This window comes from Terrapene carolina, unplaced genomic scaffold (assembly GCF_002925995.2).
Source record: "Terrapene carolina triunguis isolate 2854851 unplaced genomic scaffold, T_m_triunguis-2.0 Scaffold58, whole genome shotgun sequence".
NCBI classification, from domain to species: Eukaryota; Metazoa; Chordata; order Testudines; family Emydidae; genus Terrapene; species Terrapene triunguis.
Genome location: NW_020664409.1, coordinates 36522885 through 36536987, shown reverse-complemented (window position 1 = coordinate 36536987; position 14103 = coordinate 36522885). Strand labels below are relative to the sequence as shown.

Below are 14103 nucleotides of genomic sequence, written 5' to 3'. Positions count from 1 at the left end.
TATTTTGATTGAATTTTTTAAAGCTGTTCAGCACTTTTCCCCCCCCTGCTCTTACTAGAAGAATAGCAGCTCTCTCGTGTGGGGAAGAAGGTCTCTTGGACTGTATTCTGACACTCCATTGCATTTCAGATTTATCCCAAATGTAAACTGAAAATGTGGCATTTCACTGGCCCTTTATTTATTAATGATATAATACTTTATGCACTGTTGTAGTGCCTTAGCAAATTGCCTGCTAAATAAGAGCCAGATTGTGGCTGGCCATGCACAAGTATGTAAGAAGACTCAAGAAATCTTTCCAACTCCCTTTTTCCCTACCTTATACCTCCACAAGGAACGTAAACAACCTCAGCCTGTTCTTGTATACCAGAGGGAGATACAGCACTAGCGACACTACTGAATTCTCCATAGGAAGCTGGGCAGGGCAGAGCAATGACCTAACCCTCCTCTGCACTAGCTGTCACACCAAAACCAGTAGAAATGTGGGGAGGGTACAGTGTTTGCACTCACACATGCACGCACTGCACCTTTGAAAGGCAGAGATCACCTTGATGTATGCTCCCTTGGTGTTTCCAGAGGTCTTCTGTGTGTCTCAGCAGTCACTGTGCCAAAATGCCTGTAGGATCTAGCATTAATGCAGAGCCTCTCTTCTGTCATGGTAGTCTTATTAAAAGCCATAATTAGTCACTAATTAAGTAACCTCATAACACCCTTGAGAGTTAGGTAAAAACTACTATATCTGTTTTATCGATGGATAATCTGAAACAGAGAGAATAACTGATTTGCCCAAGGTCACACAATAAGTCAGTAGCAGAGCTGGGAAACCTCAGAACTCCTGACTCCTAATCCAGTGCTATGTGCTAACTATGTTCCTTCCTCTTAAATTTAAGTTATGCCCTCTCACATTCTTGAATTTAATAAGTGGAAATTTCCCATTTATTCCAGGAGTGGAGCACACGGTAAGTTTTATGTCAAAATTGGAGTGAAAAAAATTGTCCCATGTAAAGAAAATCCCAAAGCTACAGACGTAGGAAGAAAACAAATTTGTTCGCGTTTTAAATGTGATCTTCATAACTGTAAGGGCTAGGCACATTTATTTTTGAACAGAAAGCTTAGATTCTGCAGACATTGATGGTTCTTGCCTGGGGAAGTTACCCATTGCCAGAGGTGAGTGGGTGAAGTGAACTTTTTAATCCCTTTTTATAAGCCTTTAGGAAAATGAAATTTGCAATATAAAGCAGGCTAAGTAATTTTAATGTTTGTGACCAACAGATCTCAGGGATACTGGAAATATAACAGTCATATTTTAACAGGGACCAACTGTTCTTGAACAAGTAAAAACATTGTAATAGCCAAAATTAGGTATTCTTCAAATCAGAATTCATGTTTTGTCATGTTTAATTAAGATAATTATTGTGGACCATGCAAGGAGAATTCCGTATCCCATTCCTGTTTGAATTCCGCTATATCCCAGTATCTCAGTTCAGGAATCCATATCTCCTTGGAATGTTTTGAGAAATTTCCCTTCAAGGTGCTAGTGGTATAGAATGACTAGCACCATTAATTTGCCAATGCTAACTCTGTGTTTCAAGGCTCGGCATTGATTATTTTCACCTTGATGGGTGAAAGAGCCAGGGATGAGCTCCCTTTGTCCCTTTTGCTGTGAGTCTGTACGTCAGCATGGAAAACACCCTAACATTCTACCTGGCTATCTATCTAAGCTAAGGCCACAACCTTCCCCCATAGGCTTGGCTTGTTAGTGCATAATTGTCCATTATTGGGATTTTCTCTGAAATACCTGTACTGGCCAGTGTCGGAGAAAGGATACTGGGTAGGTGGATGTTTGGTCAGATCTAATATGACAATACCTATTTCCTAGTGGGGGAGGGGTGGAGAATGCCAGTTCAGGATCTTCAGAAAGAGAAGCACCAGCTTTGTGTGAGGTTGCTGAGTATACATTCTTCTTCGGCACCACCCACTGCTGGAGCCTGCCTGTTTGTGGGAGAGTACCTTGTAAAACGTGCATCACATGTTCTAACCATACCTCTTAATTGTCTTGTATTGGGCAGGGTGTCCAGTACTTTGGCTACTGTTTCTGGCCCTGTCCTGCTGTGTTTACACAGCTGTCCTCCATCATGATAGCCATTGGGCTGGGATGGAGAGATCCTCTCTAGTCCTCTTGGTGGCTGAGTTCTGTGCATGCTGCTGCCTTTAAACCCCTTTTCTCCTCTAAACAGATGTTTTCTGGCTTCTTGCCCACCCTTGTGGTGATTAGATGGAGCAGGGCTTATCTTTGAACAGTGGGTACAGACTCTAAAGAGGATTGGCAGTGTTGGCAGAAGGATGAAAAACCTAGGCAGCTTCTTGAGTATCCACTAAAACTGAGCATCCCCACTGAGGATGGAAGATGTTTTGGGTTCAATATTTACTAATTTATATACACTGATTTATAAAAGATGTCACAGCTCAGATAGCCCTCTCCTTCCCCCCTTCCCATCTATGCACTAGGCTTCTAGATCAATTTTGGATAGAATACCAGGCATCCAGCAGAGCATAGATCACGGTGAAATTAGATACATGAACTTTGTGCACAAGCAAGTTATGATCGTCTGACCCTAGCATATATGGTCTCCCAAGATAGATGAGCCATTTCAATACACTATGATCACTGTTTCAATGGGTGAAGTTAGATAGGAAAATCTAGCAGTGTTTTAATAAAGGACTTTGTAAAGAACAAAAACAAATTGCTATGGGAAAAGCTAAAACTCTGCTTGTTGGTGTGTGCCTGGCTATCCCTGTGAATCTCTATCCTGCTGCATGATGACTGACAGGAAGGGAGAAGGGGAAAGAGAAGCATATAAGCAATAATTTTAAAGAGCCAGAATAGGACCAAAAGTTTCTATATTCACAGCTAAGTTAAAAGCATGATTTTATCCTGTTGGAAAAACCAAGTTATGTGCATGCCTATATTATTAATGCTGATTACTTAATTGAGAGAACCCCTAAGATAAAGTGTAATCCTTATGGCTTTGTAGGTTTTGCTCTACACCTTCTCAATATGAATCTTCTCAATATGAAGAATTCATAAACCGTTTAGATAATTATATTCAAGAAGAATTTGCTACAGCCCCAAATACACAATGGACTTTTCCTCTTATGAAATTTTAAAATTTAGAATGTCCAGGGTAGCTTAGTTATGCTTTATTCCCCTCTTCCCCCCCTCCACAAATTCTTACCCTGGCGCTTGCTTATACCAAGCTGAATTTAGCCTTCAGAGTAATTCAGCCTAACAAAAACACCAGGCATACAACTGAAATGATTTCAATTCTGGTTAGTTATTAAGGGCTAGGTTAGAGACTGACTGTATGACACCATTCAGTTTACAGGTTCCATGACATGTTTTCTTTAAATTAATTGGAAGAATTTTCTAATAGAATTAAACAAACAAAAAAGCTCGTGTGTGCTATGTGTGTTCTATTCACTATCGACCGCAGTTATTAATCTGGCATGTTGGTCATTATGGTTACTAATCACTCTAGTCAGTGTTGTTTTAAGCAGAAGGTAGACAGTTTGACATTTATATATTTGGGATAGAGAGAGGCCTTTCCTAAATCATTTTTTCACCTAAGCAATGTTGTAGAGATTAGTTGGTTGTCAAGCTGTGTGTTATTGTTTGATTTTTAGTAATCAAATATTGTATTTACCTGCTAGATCAATGTTATTTGTGTAACACACTAGTGACATACAGAAGGACCTTTTCTAAGCTGTGCTATGGGAATTGCCCCCTCTGCAATAGGGCTGGAAGCCGCATCTTACTTAGCAACTGTTTCTAAGTAGGACAGCCATTCACTGCCTAAAGCTAGGAGTGATGCCTGTGGAAGAGAGTGGAAGAAAGCATGAGGAACCTGTAGGTGGCATTGGGAAGGGTTTTAAGGCCATGTGATATCACCAGGAAAGCCTATGTCAGGGAACAGTGAGGGGCTTCGGAGCCTCTAGGAAAAATAATGAGTAAAGGAAAAAAATCTATGATTATCCAAAAGGGTGTTGAGAGCCTATAAAAATTTGAGTACGAGTTTGGTAGCTGTCTGAGAGAGAAACCAGGAGCTGGAGTGAGAAGGGAAAACTGGAGTGGGGAGTTATATAGGAGGTTATAAAAAACTGGCTTGTGGTTGAAGCCTATGCATTGTCATGCTGGCTGGGGGGAATACCACTGAGAGTGGCAGAAGGATCATTTAAGCACACAATTCTCATCTTTGCTGATAGAAGCCAAACATGTCATTCCTTGTGCACTCTTTTGGAAATATATTCATTTGTGATTGGGTGGGTGTGTTAGGGATGTATGTTCCCTGTCCCAGAGCTAGTTTCTTAGTGAAATCTAATACATCTGCATTTCTATCCAATGACAATTATATGTACCAAGTCTTTGGCTTTGTATGTTTTGTATGCTCTTAAACCTTGCAGATGAAGAATATTTCAGAAACCATAGATTTTAGGGGCATCTGGTTTATCAGGACTAGATAAACAAAAAACTGTTCAGATCATATTGGACTTGTCACTTTGTAATAGCCATGATGAATTTCACCTTCCTTTTGATTTCTCCACCAGACGAAGGATTGAACCATGAATGTAAACTCTGCAATCAAACATTTGACTCTCCTGCCAAACTTCAGTGCCACCTGATAGAACACAGCTTTGAAGGAATGGGGGGCACCTTCAAATGTCCAGTCTGCTTTACAGGTAGGCGGATGGGATCAGTACATTCCCTGTCATGCCCTTAGCCTATACATACAGAACTTTCATTTATATGGCCCTTAGTATTTATGTCATGTTACAACTTTAGGTCAGTTTTGGGACACAATGTTAGATTTGTGCTCATTAGTAATATCGATTAGAAACTGTTTAAAAAATCAGGCTTGATGGAAGGTCAGGCATGCATCTACGTGAATTGCATTTCAAAGTTATTTATCAGAACTTTGTATTTTTAGAATTGCAAAACTGATTGTTACATTCATACACCTTGGTTTCATCACTGTCATGCTCTGAACTTGCCAAGGGGAAAAATGACCATCAATATATACTGTCCAGTTATAGAAAATGTGGTAAATGAGAGCAGAATTTGGGTAAGGAGTGCTGGCTTTGGCCCCAAAAGCATGCTTCAGTGTTCTCCTTTGGACCAACAGTAATGCTCCAGTTTAATTTAGTTGTTGGCACTAGAAAAGGAGAACCTTCATAATTTGCTTTTGGGGAAATTTTGCACTCCTTACACAGGGCCAAGTTCTGCTCTCAGTCACACAGGTCTAAATGTGGTTTAGTTCCTCTCAGGTCAATAGATATGCATTGGTATAAACCCAGGTGAGAGACTGGCTTGGCCTAGAAGGACTAAGGAGTACAAGATTTGACCTATAATGAGGGACAGAAAAATGGTGGATAAAACTTACCCCCGATTGTTCTTGAAAATGAGAACACATTCAAAGGATGCACACAGACTTTTTTTTAAAGGGCAATAGGCTTTTTTTTAGCAGACTGTTTTCTAAAATTATACCTTAAATCAGTGGTTCCCAAACTTACGTCCCTCGGCCCGCGCCACTTCCAGCAGCTCCCATTGGCCTGGAGCAGCGAACCGCTGCCAGTGGGAACCACGATCGGCCGGACCTGCAGACGTGGCAAGTAAACAAACCGGCCCGGCCCGCCAGGGGCTTTCCCTACACAAGCGGCTTCCCAAGTTTGGGAAACACTGCCCTAAATCACAAGTGTTAATATGTATCATAAATGCATAATTTGCTTTATAAAATGAAAATCTGAGACTGTTGCAGAACTATAGAAAAACATGACAAAACACACTTAGGGTATTCTTCTATCAATAGCATGCTAATTTCGGAAGCCATTCAAGGTTTCTGTTCTCCATTAATGGGAGTTAAGCATGTGCATTGATAGGCAAATAGACCCCTTAATACCTTCATTTTATCCCTCTTTGTTTGGCAGCTCCCCTCCCAATAAAATGTAAGTACACTGTACAAAAGAAAATTTAAGTTGAATTTTTCTTCTTGCAGATAGAGTGGCTGGCACTGATTATTACCTCACTTCATTCAGGTTACATATTTCTGTTGAATTATAAAATTTAAAAATATATAGTTCATTTTCACTGCACAGCTTGCCATAGTCCTGTCTGAGTCTGTGTATAGTTCTGCCTTCAACAGTTTGCCTGTTAGGCATCTGCGTTCAATAATTCTTTCAGTGAGGCAGTTCTTTGTCTTTTGGTTTTATTATTGATTGTACGAGAGTTTTTTCCTTGTCTTTGTGTACACATATGTAAGGAGTTGATTTTCTTTTACTCTAATATTGTGTATCTAAGGATTCCAAGAGTTTAACGACAACAAGTTTTGGGGGTGTTTTATGCAGTATACAAACTAGCATCTGTAAAGGGTCTCCACTGGTGATTCTCCACGTGAGCGAGATCCCCGATAAAAAAAATAATCTTTTAATGTTTGAGCAAGTAGCCTTGGAAAATGTGTTAAGGAGTATGGAGCTAAGTCGATTCCAATCTGTGTGAAACCTTTTTTCCCTTTTGCTGATGGGGTAAATAGATACAGCATTAATCGTAAACAATGGTGGTTTTTTAGCAATGCGCTATTAAATTATTTCAGTATGTCTTGCTAGAATATTAACAAGAACTTAAAAATCACCAATATACATTTTATATGGAAAATGGAATCTGAGCAGTTTTTTTAAGGTAATGAGAAATGTGATTAAAATGTATGACTCACAAGAACAATATTCTAATTTTTTTTGTTGGCTTGAAATTAGAATAATTTTAATGATTAGGAGCGGAGTCAAAGTCAAATGCCAGCATCTTTAATAAATCCTTTTCCTGCCTATACAGATTAATATTGTACATGCAAACTTTTTTAGGTCACAGTGCACCAGGCATCCATCAGAAGTCAGTGCTGCCAACCCAAACACTGCCTCTGGCATATACAATTTAATTATTAATAGTATGTCTCCTAGGTAAACTGTTACACAGTCTTAGGGCCTTGTTTTGTAGTCATTAAAATTGAACATGTTTATATTATTGAAACCCTTGCATTCAGTGTGTAGGCAGAGTTGATCTTAAAGTATCCAAAGAGAATTTACCTGCAGTTCTGTTTCACATTCATAGACATTGCCACGCTGCAGCTGTGGGATATAATTTTTAGCATTAACACATTTAAATACAGAACTGTTTGTTAGCTTTAACTTTAGGCAGATACAGTAAGCGGGGCTTTGGAACCTATGCTTTCCAGACCTGTTGGGTGCTAGGAAATAAGTTTCATGTGAGTTCATTTTCAAGATAGTATGAGTGGTGACTTTCAGTTCATTTTAAAATAATTTGTAAGAGAAAATGGCATTTCTAAATCTTTATATTTGAACTATATTGATTGTTTTGGGGGGCGTCTCTTTCCCAGACATTTAGTACAATGCCTTTTCTTTAAAAAAGGGACCTCACTGTGTAGATGAATAGTGTTGGTTGCGCTTATTAGTGCAACAGTATAATGTGAAATTACAGTGTACCAGCTTAATTCTACCTCTTGGAATTACTGTGCATTAATGGTGAAATGTTTACAAATGACTTTCCACTTATGAAATTAAATAATGAAAAGCTCACTGTTGTTTTAACATTTCAGTGTTTGTTCAAGCAAACAAATTGCAGCAGCATATTTTCTCAGCCCATGGACAAGAAGACAAGATCTACGACTGCACGCAGTGTCCGCAGAAGTTCTTCTTCCAAACAGAGCTGCAGGTACCATATTCATGAAGAGGACTTGGATTCAGGGGCTGTAGCAGTACTGAGCATATGTGTTCTGTAGCTGGGCTCATTGCATTCCTTGCTCTTCACTATGCGTTGGGGGGTACCAGAGGAAGTATAAACAGAGAGCAAAAAAAAACTTGTGTATAACTCACATGAGTAGCATTTCATGCCACTTGTAAGAGCTATCAGTAACAGAGCATCTGACTTGTTAGTTTAAACCTAGACAGTAGGGGCAACCATTCGACTCCTGCTTCGTAGTTTGGTGGAGATCAAGAGTGTTTCAGAATTGATGTTCTTGATATTTTAAGAGAGGAAAGGAGAGAAATGAGCAGCTTGCATTCCTATTTAGCACCCAAAACAGCCAGTGAATAGAAGAATGAAAATGGAGCTTGAGTTCTCTTCTCCTTCTGGCAGTCAGCAAGAAAGAGCTGGCATAAGAAGGTGGGAATAAAAGAAGAGTAAGCTACAGAATGCAGTAGCATATTGTACCCTTGTCCAGCTGCTGGTCAATCCAGCCTCCCATAAATATTAAACTTCCGATAAAATTAGTTATAGGAATATTTCATTGTCTTCTACTTCTTGTACACTGTCTGTAGGATCAGTAGAACTCTCTTATTGTTGGAGAAGAATAGGACAGAAGGAGGGGGGATAAATCTTGTATACCTTCCGAAAACAAGTTTGGGTCAAAGAACGCCTAGTTATATGCTGATTTAGCTGCTCTCTTTCTCTTGGAAAGGATCATTACATTGCTAGTACTCCTGAAATGACTTGTCACATTTATAAAGATCAGAAGAAGAGAGTACCAAATATTCATTAACTATTTTAATTCACGTTTGAATTTTATCAGAAGAGTGTTTGGAAGTCAAAGTTCCAGGATCTCCATTTGCTAAAAGGGGATCAGTGCTGATGACATAAAGAAAATATATTTCTACTATAGTGTTATTTTTTACTCTTCATGTTCTTCGTTTGAAGAGTGTGGTGCAAAGCACTATACTGAAGGTGTTTATAATTTTTATAATATAGACTATTGTCTGTAAGAAGCTTAACTGAGCCTCCTCCATTTATTTCACTTTTGACCAGAGCTAGATTTATCCTTGTCATTAGAGATAAGAAGCTAGTGGGGGTGGGGGAGGTGTGTGTGTGCGCTCATTTAGTACGTCAGTTATTGTAATTTTAATGTATTTAAAACTTAATGCTAATACTCAGGATGACAATATGAATGATTTCTTATGTGGGAAAAGAAATTAGATTTTGAGGGCTTACCCTGGGCCTCAATATGTTGTATGAGAACTGGATATTGAGATCTATCAAGTTGTATTTCTCTTTTAGTGTGGGTGGGTGGGCATGGGTGGTGTTGTGCCTGTACAGTTTAGTTTAACCGTACTGTGTGAGAAACTGGAATGTCAGCCTTAATTTTCAGTTTTTCCAACTTTTGTTGGAATCAGTCTAGGGACAGATGGGACAAGGTGGCAGTGTTCTGGTTTTGGCAAAACCTCTGATTTAGCCCCAGACACCAGCACCCTCTTCCCCTCATGTCCAGGTCAAACCATCTTCACTTCCATCTAGTCTGGCACCCCATGATACCATTCCACCCACTCTGCTCCCCTGGCATATTTCTTCCCACCCCACTCAAGTTCTGATGTCTTTCAGTAGGTGTCTATTGTCCTTTAAGGCCGTTTTCAGTGTCTTGAGGTAAGGGTGCTGCCATCTGCTCACCTGTCATCTGCATCAGAACATTCCATAGATGGGAATGTGTAGTCCTTACAAGGTAGTCTTCTCCTCTCAACTGGGCGGTCCAGTGGAGAGGGGGTAGCCATTGTGCTCACCACCAACTTCACTAACAGTTCCTGCCTATGTGAAAACACCCTAACATCCTACCTGGCCATCTGTCTAAGCCAAGGCAGAGGGCCGCAATTGTAGTGCTCCCAAGTACCCGAGCTACATCTCCCAGCCATCCCCTAGATGCTAAGACTGCTTTATTTAGAGTCCAGCTCAGAACTCATGCACAAAGTCTGGCCACAGGTGAATGAGTGTCAAATTTGTGGACTAAGGAAGGAAAGGATCTAATACAGTGGAGGAGAGGATGAGGGGGTTGGGATTAAGGAAACGGTGAGTAGATTGAGGGCTGATGAGAGATAAAGGAGAATTTACCAAAAACACCTAATGAAAGATTTTCTTTTCAAAAACCAACAACACCTCAAAAATTTCAATTTGAAGGTAAACCAAATGGAAATGTGTGTTTCCTTTTTTGTTCTTTTTGTTTAAAAAAAATCAAACATTTTGTTGAAACCAAACTGTTTTTGCCAAACACTTCAATTTTGATGAAATTATATTTTTGAATTAAAAATAATTTTGGTCAGAAAATTTCAACCAGCTCTATTGTTCATTACTGCGGTATCTGAGGTGCACAAATAGGGAGGTGGGGAGGGAGAGATGAAGAATGGTGAAAGGAAGAAAAGAGAGACTGCTAGGGACGAGAAGACAAAGGGGGGAAATGGAGGAGATGAGGGAAAGAGTGGTGAAAAGAAACAGGAAGAAAAAAAAAGAAAAAAAAAATATGAACAGCAGATCCTGAAATAGGTTTTTGGGGGAAGAAGACCAATTAAACAAATAGTGTAGATAATATTGATGCATATAACATAGAGAGAGATAGCTATCTGTATGACATCTACAATAGAGATAGATAATATAATCACCTGTTCTCTGCCTACTAATCCAGCTCCCCAGGAATGTTGTAATATTTCCAAACCTGAGCAGCTTCAAACAGCTGGCTTTTTCTTTTTTATTAAAATCAAATCAAATATTTTCTCCCCTCAGAAATCACTCCTGCCGAAGGCTTAGGATAGGGTTTTTATGGCTTCCTCTGACCCCAGCATATTTGAACTCATATTAACTAAAGCACCTGGCTTTCCAGTGAAGGGTGCAAAAGTACATCTGAATAAATAGACATATTCTACCTGCGCTTCCCTCTCTTGTGTTGGTTGCCAATTCACTTCAGGGTGACTTTAAGGTGTTGGTTACTACCTACTGCACAAAGCCCTAAATAGACGAGATCTCAGTTACCTCAGAGACTGCCTCTGTGTCTCACCATGCCAGCTGCATTTGTCTGGAACACACCAGCTTCTTGTCCTATGCTCCAGCTATCTATCTTCAGTGGAACTTGGGGGTAGGGCATTCTAGGTAGCAGACCGTCACTTCTGGAATCTGCTCTTGCTAAAAATATGTGTAAGCACGAGCCTGGCCGCATTTAGAATGCATTCTAAGATGCGCCTCTTTGTTCAGGCTTTCCACTAGCTGCAGGCTCTGGGAATCCCTAGCATTTAGCCTACTGGCTATGTTTTCTCCATCACTGTCCTTTAAGCTTGTGTTGTGAGAGGGTCACAATTTATTTGTTCACTATATTTGGGAACAGTTTGCTTTTCATCAAAATTATGCACCTACTACATGTGACATATGCTAGTCATGTCACTTAATGCACTTCTAGACAATGCTCAGTTACTGGGGTGATGAGGGAAACGTAAGAAAAACAGAGAGGGAATAGATGCTGTGGGGTTGGCAGCCTTATGCATGCATATAACAATGACAGTTTTAAAGGAAGAGAATACATGGATGCGGACAATATATGCATTATGCTGTCCTATAGCTTTATATGCAGCTTGATAGGGCCCAAATCTTCACAGCAGAATTTTTTCTGTGCTAATCTGATTCATGTTGTTTGAAGTCTGGAAGAGCAGACTGGATGAAAATGAGGAGTCCCACATTTTATACTCCCCCACCCCTAAGAAAATGCCATATCCACATCTACCATTCTTCTGGTCAAAAAAACTAGGACTCCCTGTAGGAAATTTTATATCACCACTGCTTCTTAAATGTCCAGCGGAGTCACAGTTAACAACACATGGCACAGCCAGGAGCTGCTCTAACTTTAGGCAAACTAGGCAGCTGCCTCGCACAGCAGATTTGGCCCAACTGTCCCCCCATGACGAGGGGTGGCCGGGCCAAGCCTGAATGGTGTTACGACCCTGTGCACCAGGTTACAATGGCACTCACTCAAATTTAACCCAGCAGCTACTTCATCAAGACAAAGAGGCGACTGAGCCAAATCTGTCACCCTAGGCCTATGAGGAGGGGGGTCTACTGAACTTTTGCCTACGGTGGCAGATTGTCTTGAGCGACTTCTGGGAACAGCCGCCTCAGAGGCAACTTCTGATGAGCTGGGGAGTAAACCACCTGTCCTGTGAGTCAGATCTAAAATATGCTTTTTAGTTATTATTTGTATTGAAACAATATTAAATGAAAATGAGTACACTATTAGTTTTAGGTCCCCTCTAAGGCCTGTGCACGCTTTTCAGCAAGAGTATTTGCAATTACCAATTAATTATTCGTATGTATTACAATAGCACCTAGAGACCCTAACTGAGATCAGGACCCCATTGTACTAGGAATGGGGAAAAAATACATAGTAAGAGACGCACTCTGCTCCAGAGAGCTTACAGTCTAAATAGAGAAGCTAGACAAAGGATGGAAGGAAAAAGAGAGGCGGAGTAACTTGCACAAGGTCACATAACAAGTCAGGGGCAGATCTGGGAATAGAACCCAGGTCTCTTGAGTCCCAGTTGAGTGCCCTATCCCTTGGACATGCTGCCTTTCTAATTATTAATCTAATAACTGGCATAGCATCTGTAGCTTTCACAGAAAAACACAGACCTTAATTTTAATAATCTCAACAGACCTTTCTTCTCCCTCCCCTGCCAAAAGCATTCTTCTTCTGTTCAGAAACAGGTTTTAAAAGTCTTTGTTGCTCTGCTGTAACTGGAAGAACCTGCTTTTAACTTTTTGGGGGATACTTTATTTCTCTAGAGGGGAAGCAGATCTAAAGCTTCTGTTATGGACTTAGAACAGTATGCTTGAAGAGGCCGCTGGTTTGGTAACTGGTACAGGCTTAAGGGTTCTACAGGATCCTAAAGCCTGTCTGTTATTTTTATGCCTGTAAAATGAATTGAAATTGAAGAAATATTTAACTAAAACTATTTATTCATTTAAAACGTAACACTTTAATAGTACTCGCATGCTTAATGCAGTCTGGATTTTTCAGAAATAACCTTTTAATATTTTTTAAATTAAAAATATCAATCTGAACATCAGATGAGCTAACCAATTGCAAGCTAGACAGTCATAAAGCTGTATATACACCTCCCAGTATTAACGGCCTAAGAACTCCAGTACCTGAGATTTGAGTATATGGCTATCTTTGTCTGAATAACTATAACTAATATACATTTTTTACATCGATCACCCACAGTACTGAACTTTTAATTAATGAGAAAAGTGATAAATCTATCATTATTGTAGCCCAGTGCTGTATTATTAATAAAAGGAGATAAAACCTATTAAAGAGATTCTCCCTCTGCCCTCCCCCCCCTTTTTTTTGTCAGCCAATTTCCCCTCCCTGGCATTGTTTTTTTCTGGATTGTTGGATTATGCCTAGCTGGCATTAACCATTTGGATGGGCTTGCAAAACAATTTTTTGTGGCTTCCTGGTCCCCAAAAAAGAAAGGTAACCAATTCGTGTCCAGTTTTTGTGTTATGCCTATGGCCAGCCCAAAGTTGGCGCCAGGTTTATTGAGGGTGGACGGGCAACAGAATTCTCTGAGGCAGGATAGTTGACTCATTTTAGATTGTTTAAATGTGGGAGTGACGGGGGGGTCAGACCAGCCTCAGCCTCCAGTAGATGTGCAGCACTTTTGCTTCTGCCTTGGTCTGTAAGTTTTGCTTGTGATAATTGTCAAAATAAACGGGGGTTCCTGGGCACTAGGCCCAGTCAGAAAGGATTTTGTGTGCATTCTGAGAATCATAGCATTTATTTAACACTTTGCAAACATTATCTAATTAATTGACTCAGCTTTCCCAAGGGGTGAGTAAATACCCCCACTTTACAGATATGGAAACTAAGGCAAGAAACAGGTGGCTAGGAGTCTTTGTCCCATACTGGTGGATTATGGCCTGCCCTCAGTTTTATATGCCTTTGCTATCCCGCGTCTGGAGTACAGCAATGCCATGTACCTTAGGAAATTCCAGATAGTGGAGAACACTGCAGCTCATCTACTCAGCAACACCGACCACTGTGAGCGCATCAAACCCTACAAGGGCTTCCCATAGAATATCAAGTCAAATTCAAGGTCTCAGACCTTATCTTCAGGGTGCGCAATGGCCAGGCTCCTGCATATCTAAAAGATCACTTTCAAGAATGTTCTCACAAAGAAAAGGCTTTGAAACATTTTTAAAATGAAATCAGAGATTATCTCTGACCTTTCTAGTTC

At 40.2% G+C, this 14103-nt stretch overlaps 1 protein-coding gene across 7 annotated transcripts in view; it reads left to right on the top strand.

The window, feature by feature from the left end:
• ZNF521 (zinc finger protein 521) overlaps positions 1–14103 on the top strand; it is a 272771-nt gene that overhangs the window by 236274 nt on the left and 22394 nt on the right. For all 7 annotated transcript variants that reach the window (XM_024202672.3, XM_024202670.2, XM_024202666.2 and 4 more), the window contains 2 exons: positions 4603–4734; positions 7659–7774. In XM_024202672.3, coding sequence (XP_024058440.1) covers positions 4603–4734; positions 7659–7774 — 248 coding nt within the window. The remainder of the gene's footprint in view (positions 1–4602; positions 4735–7658; positions 7775–14103) is intronic.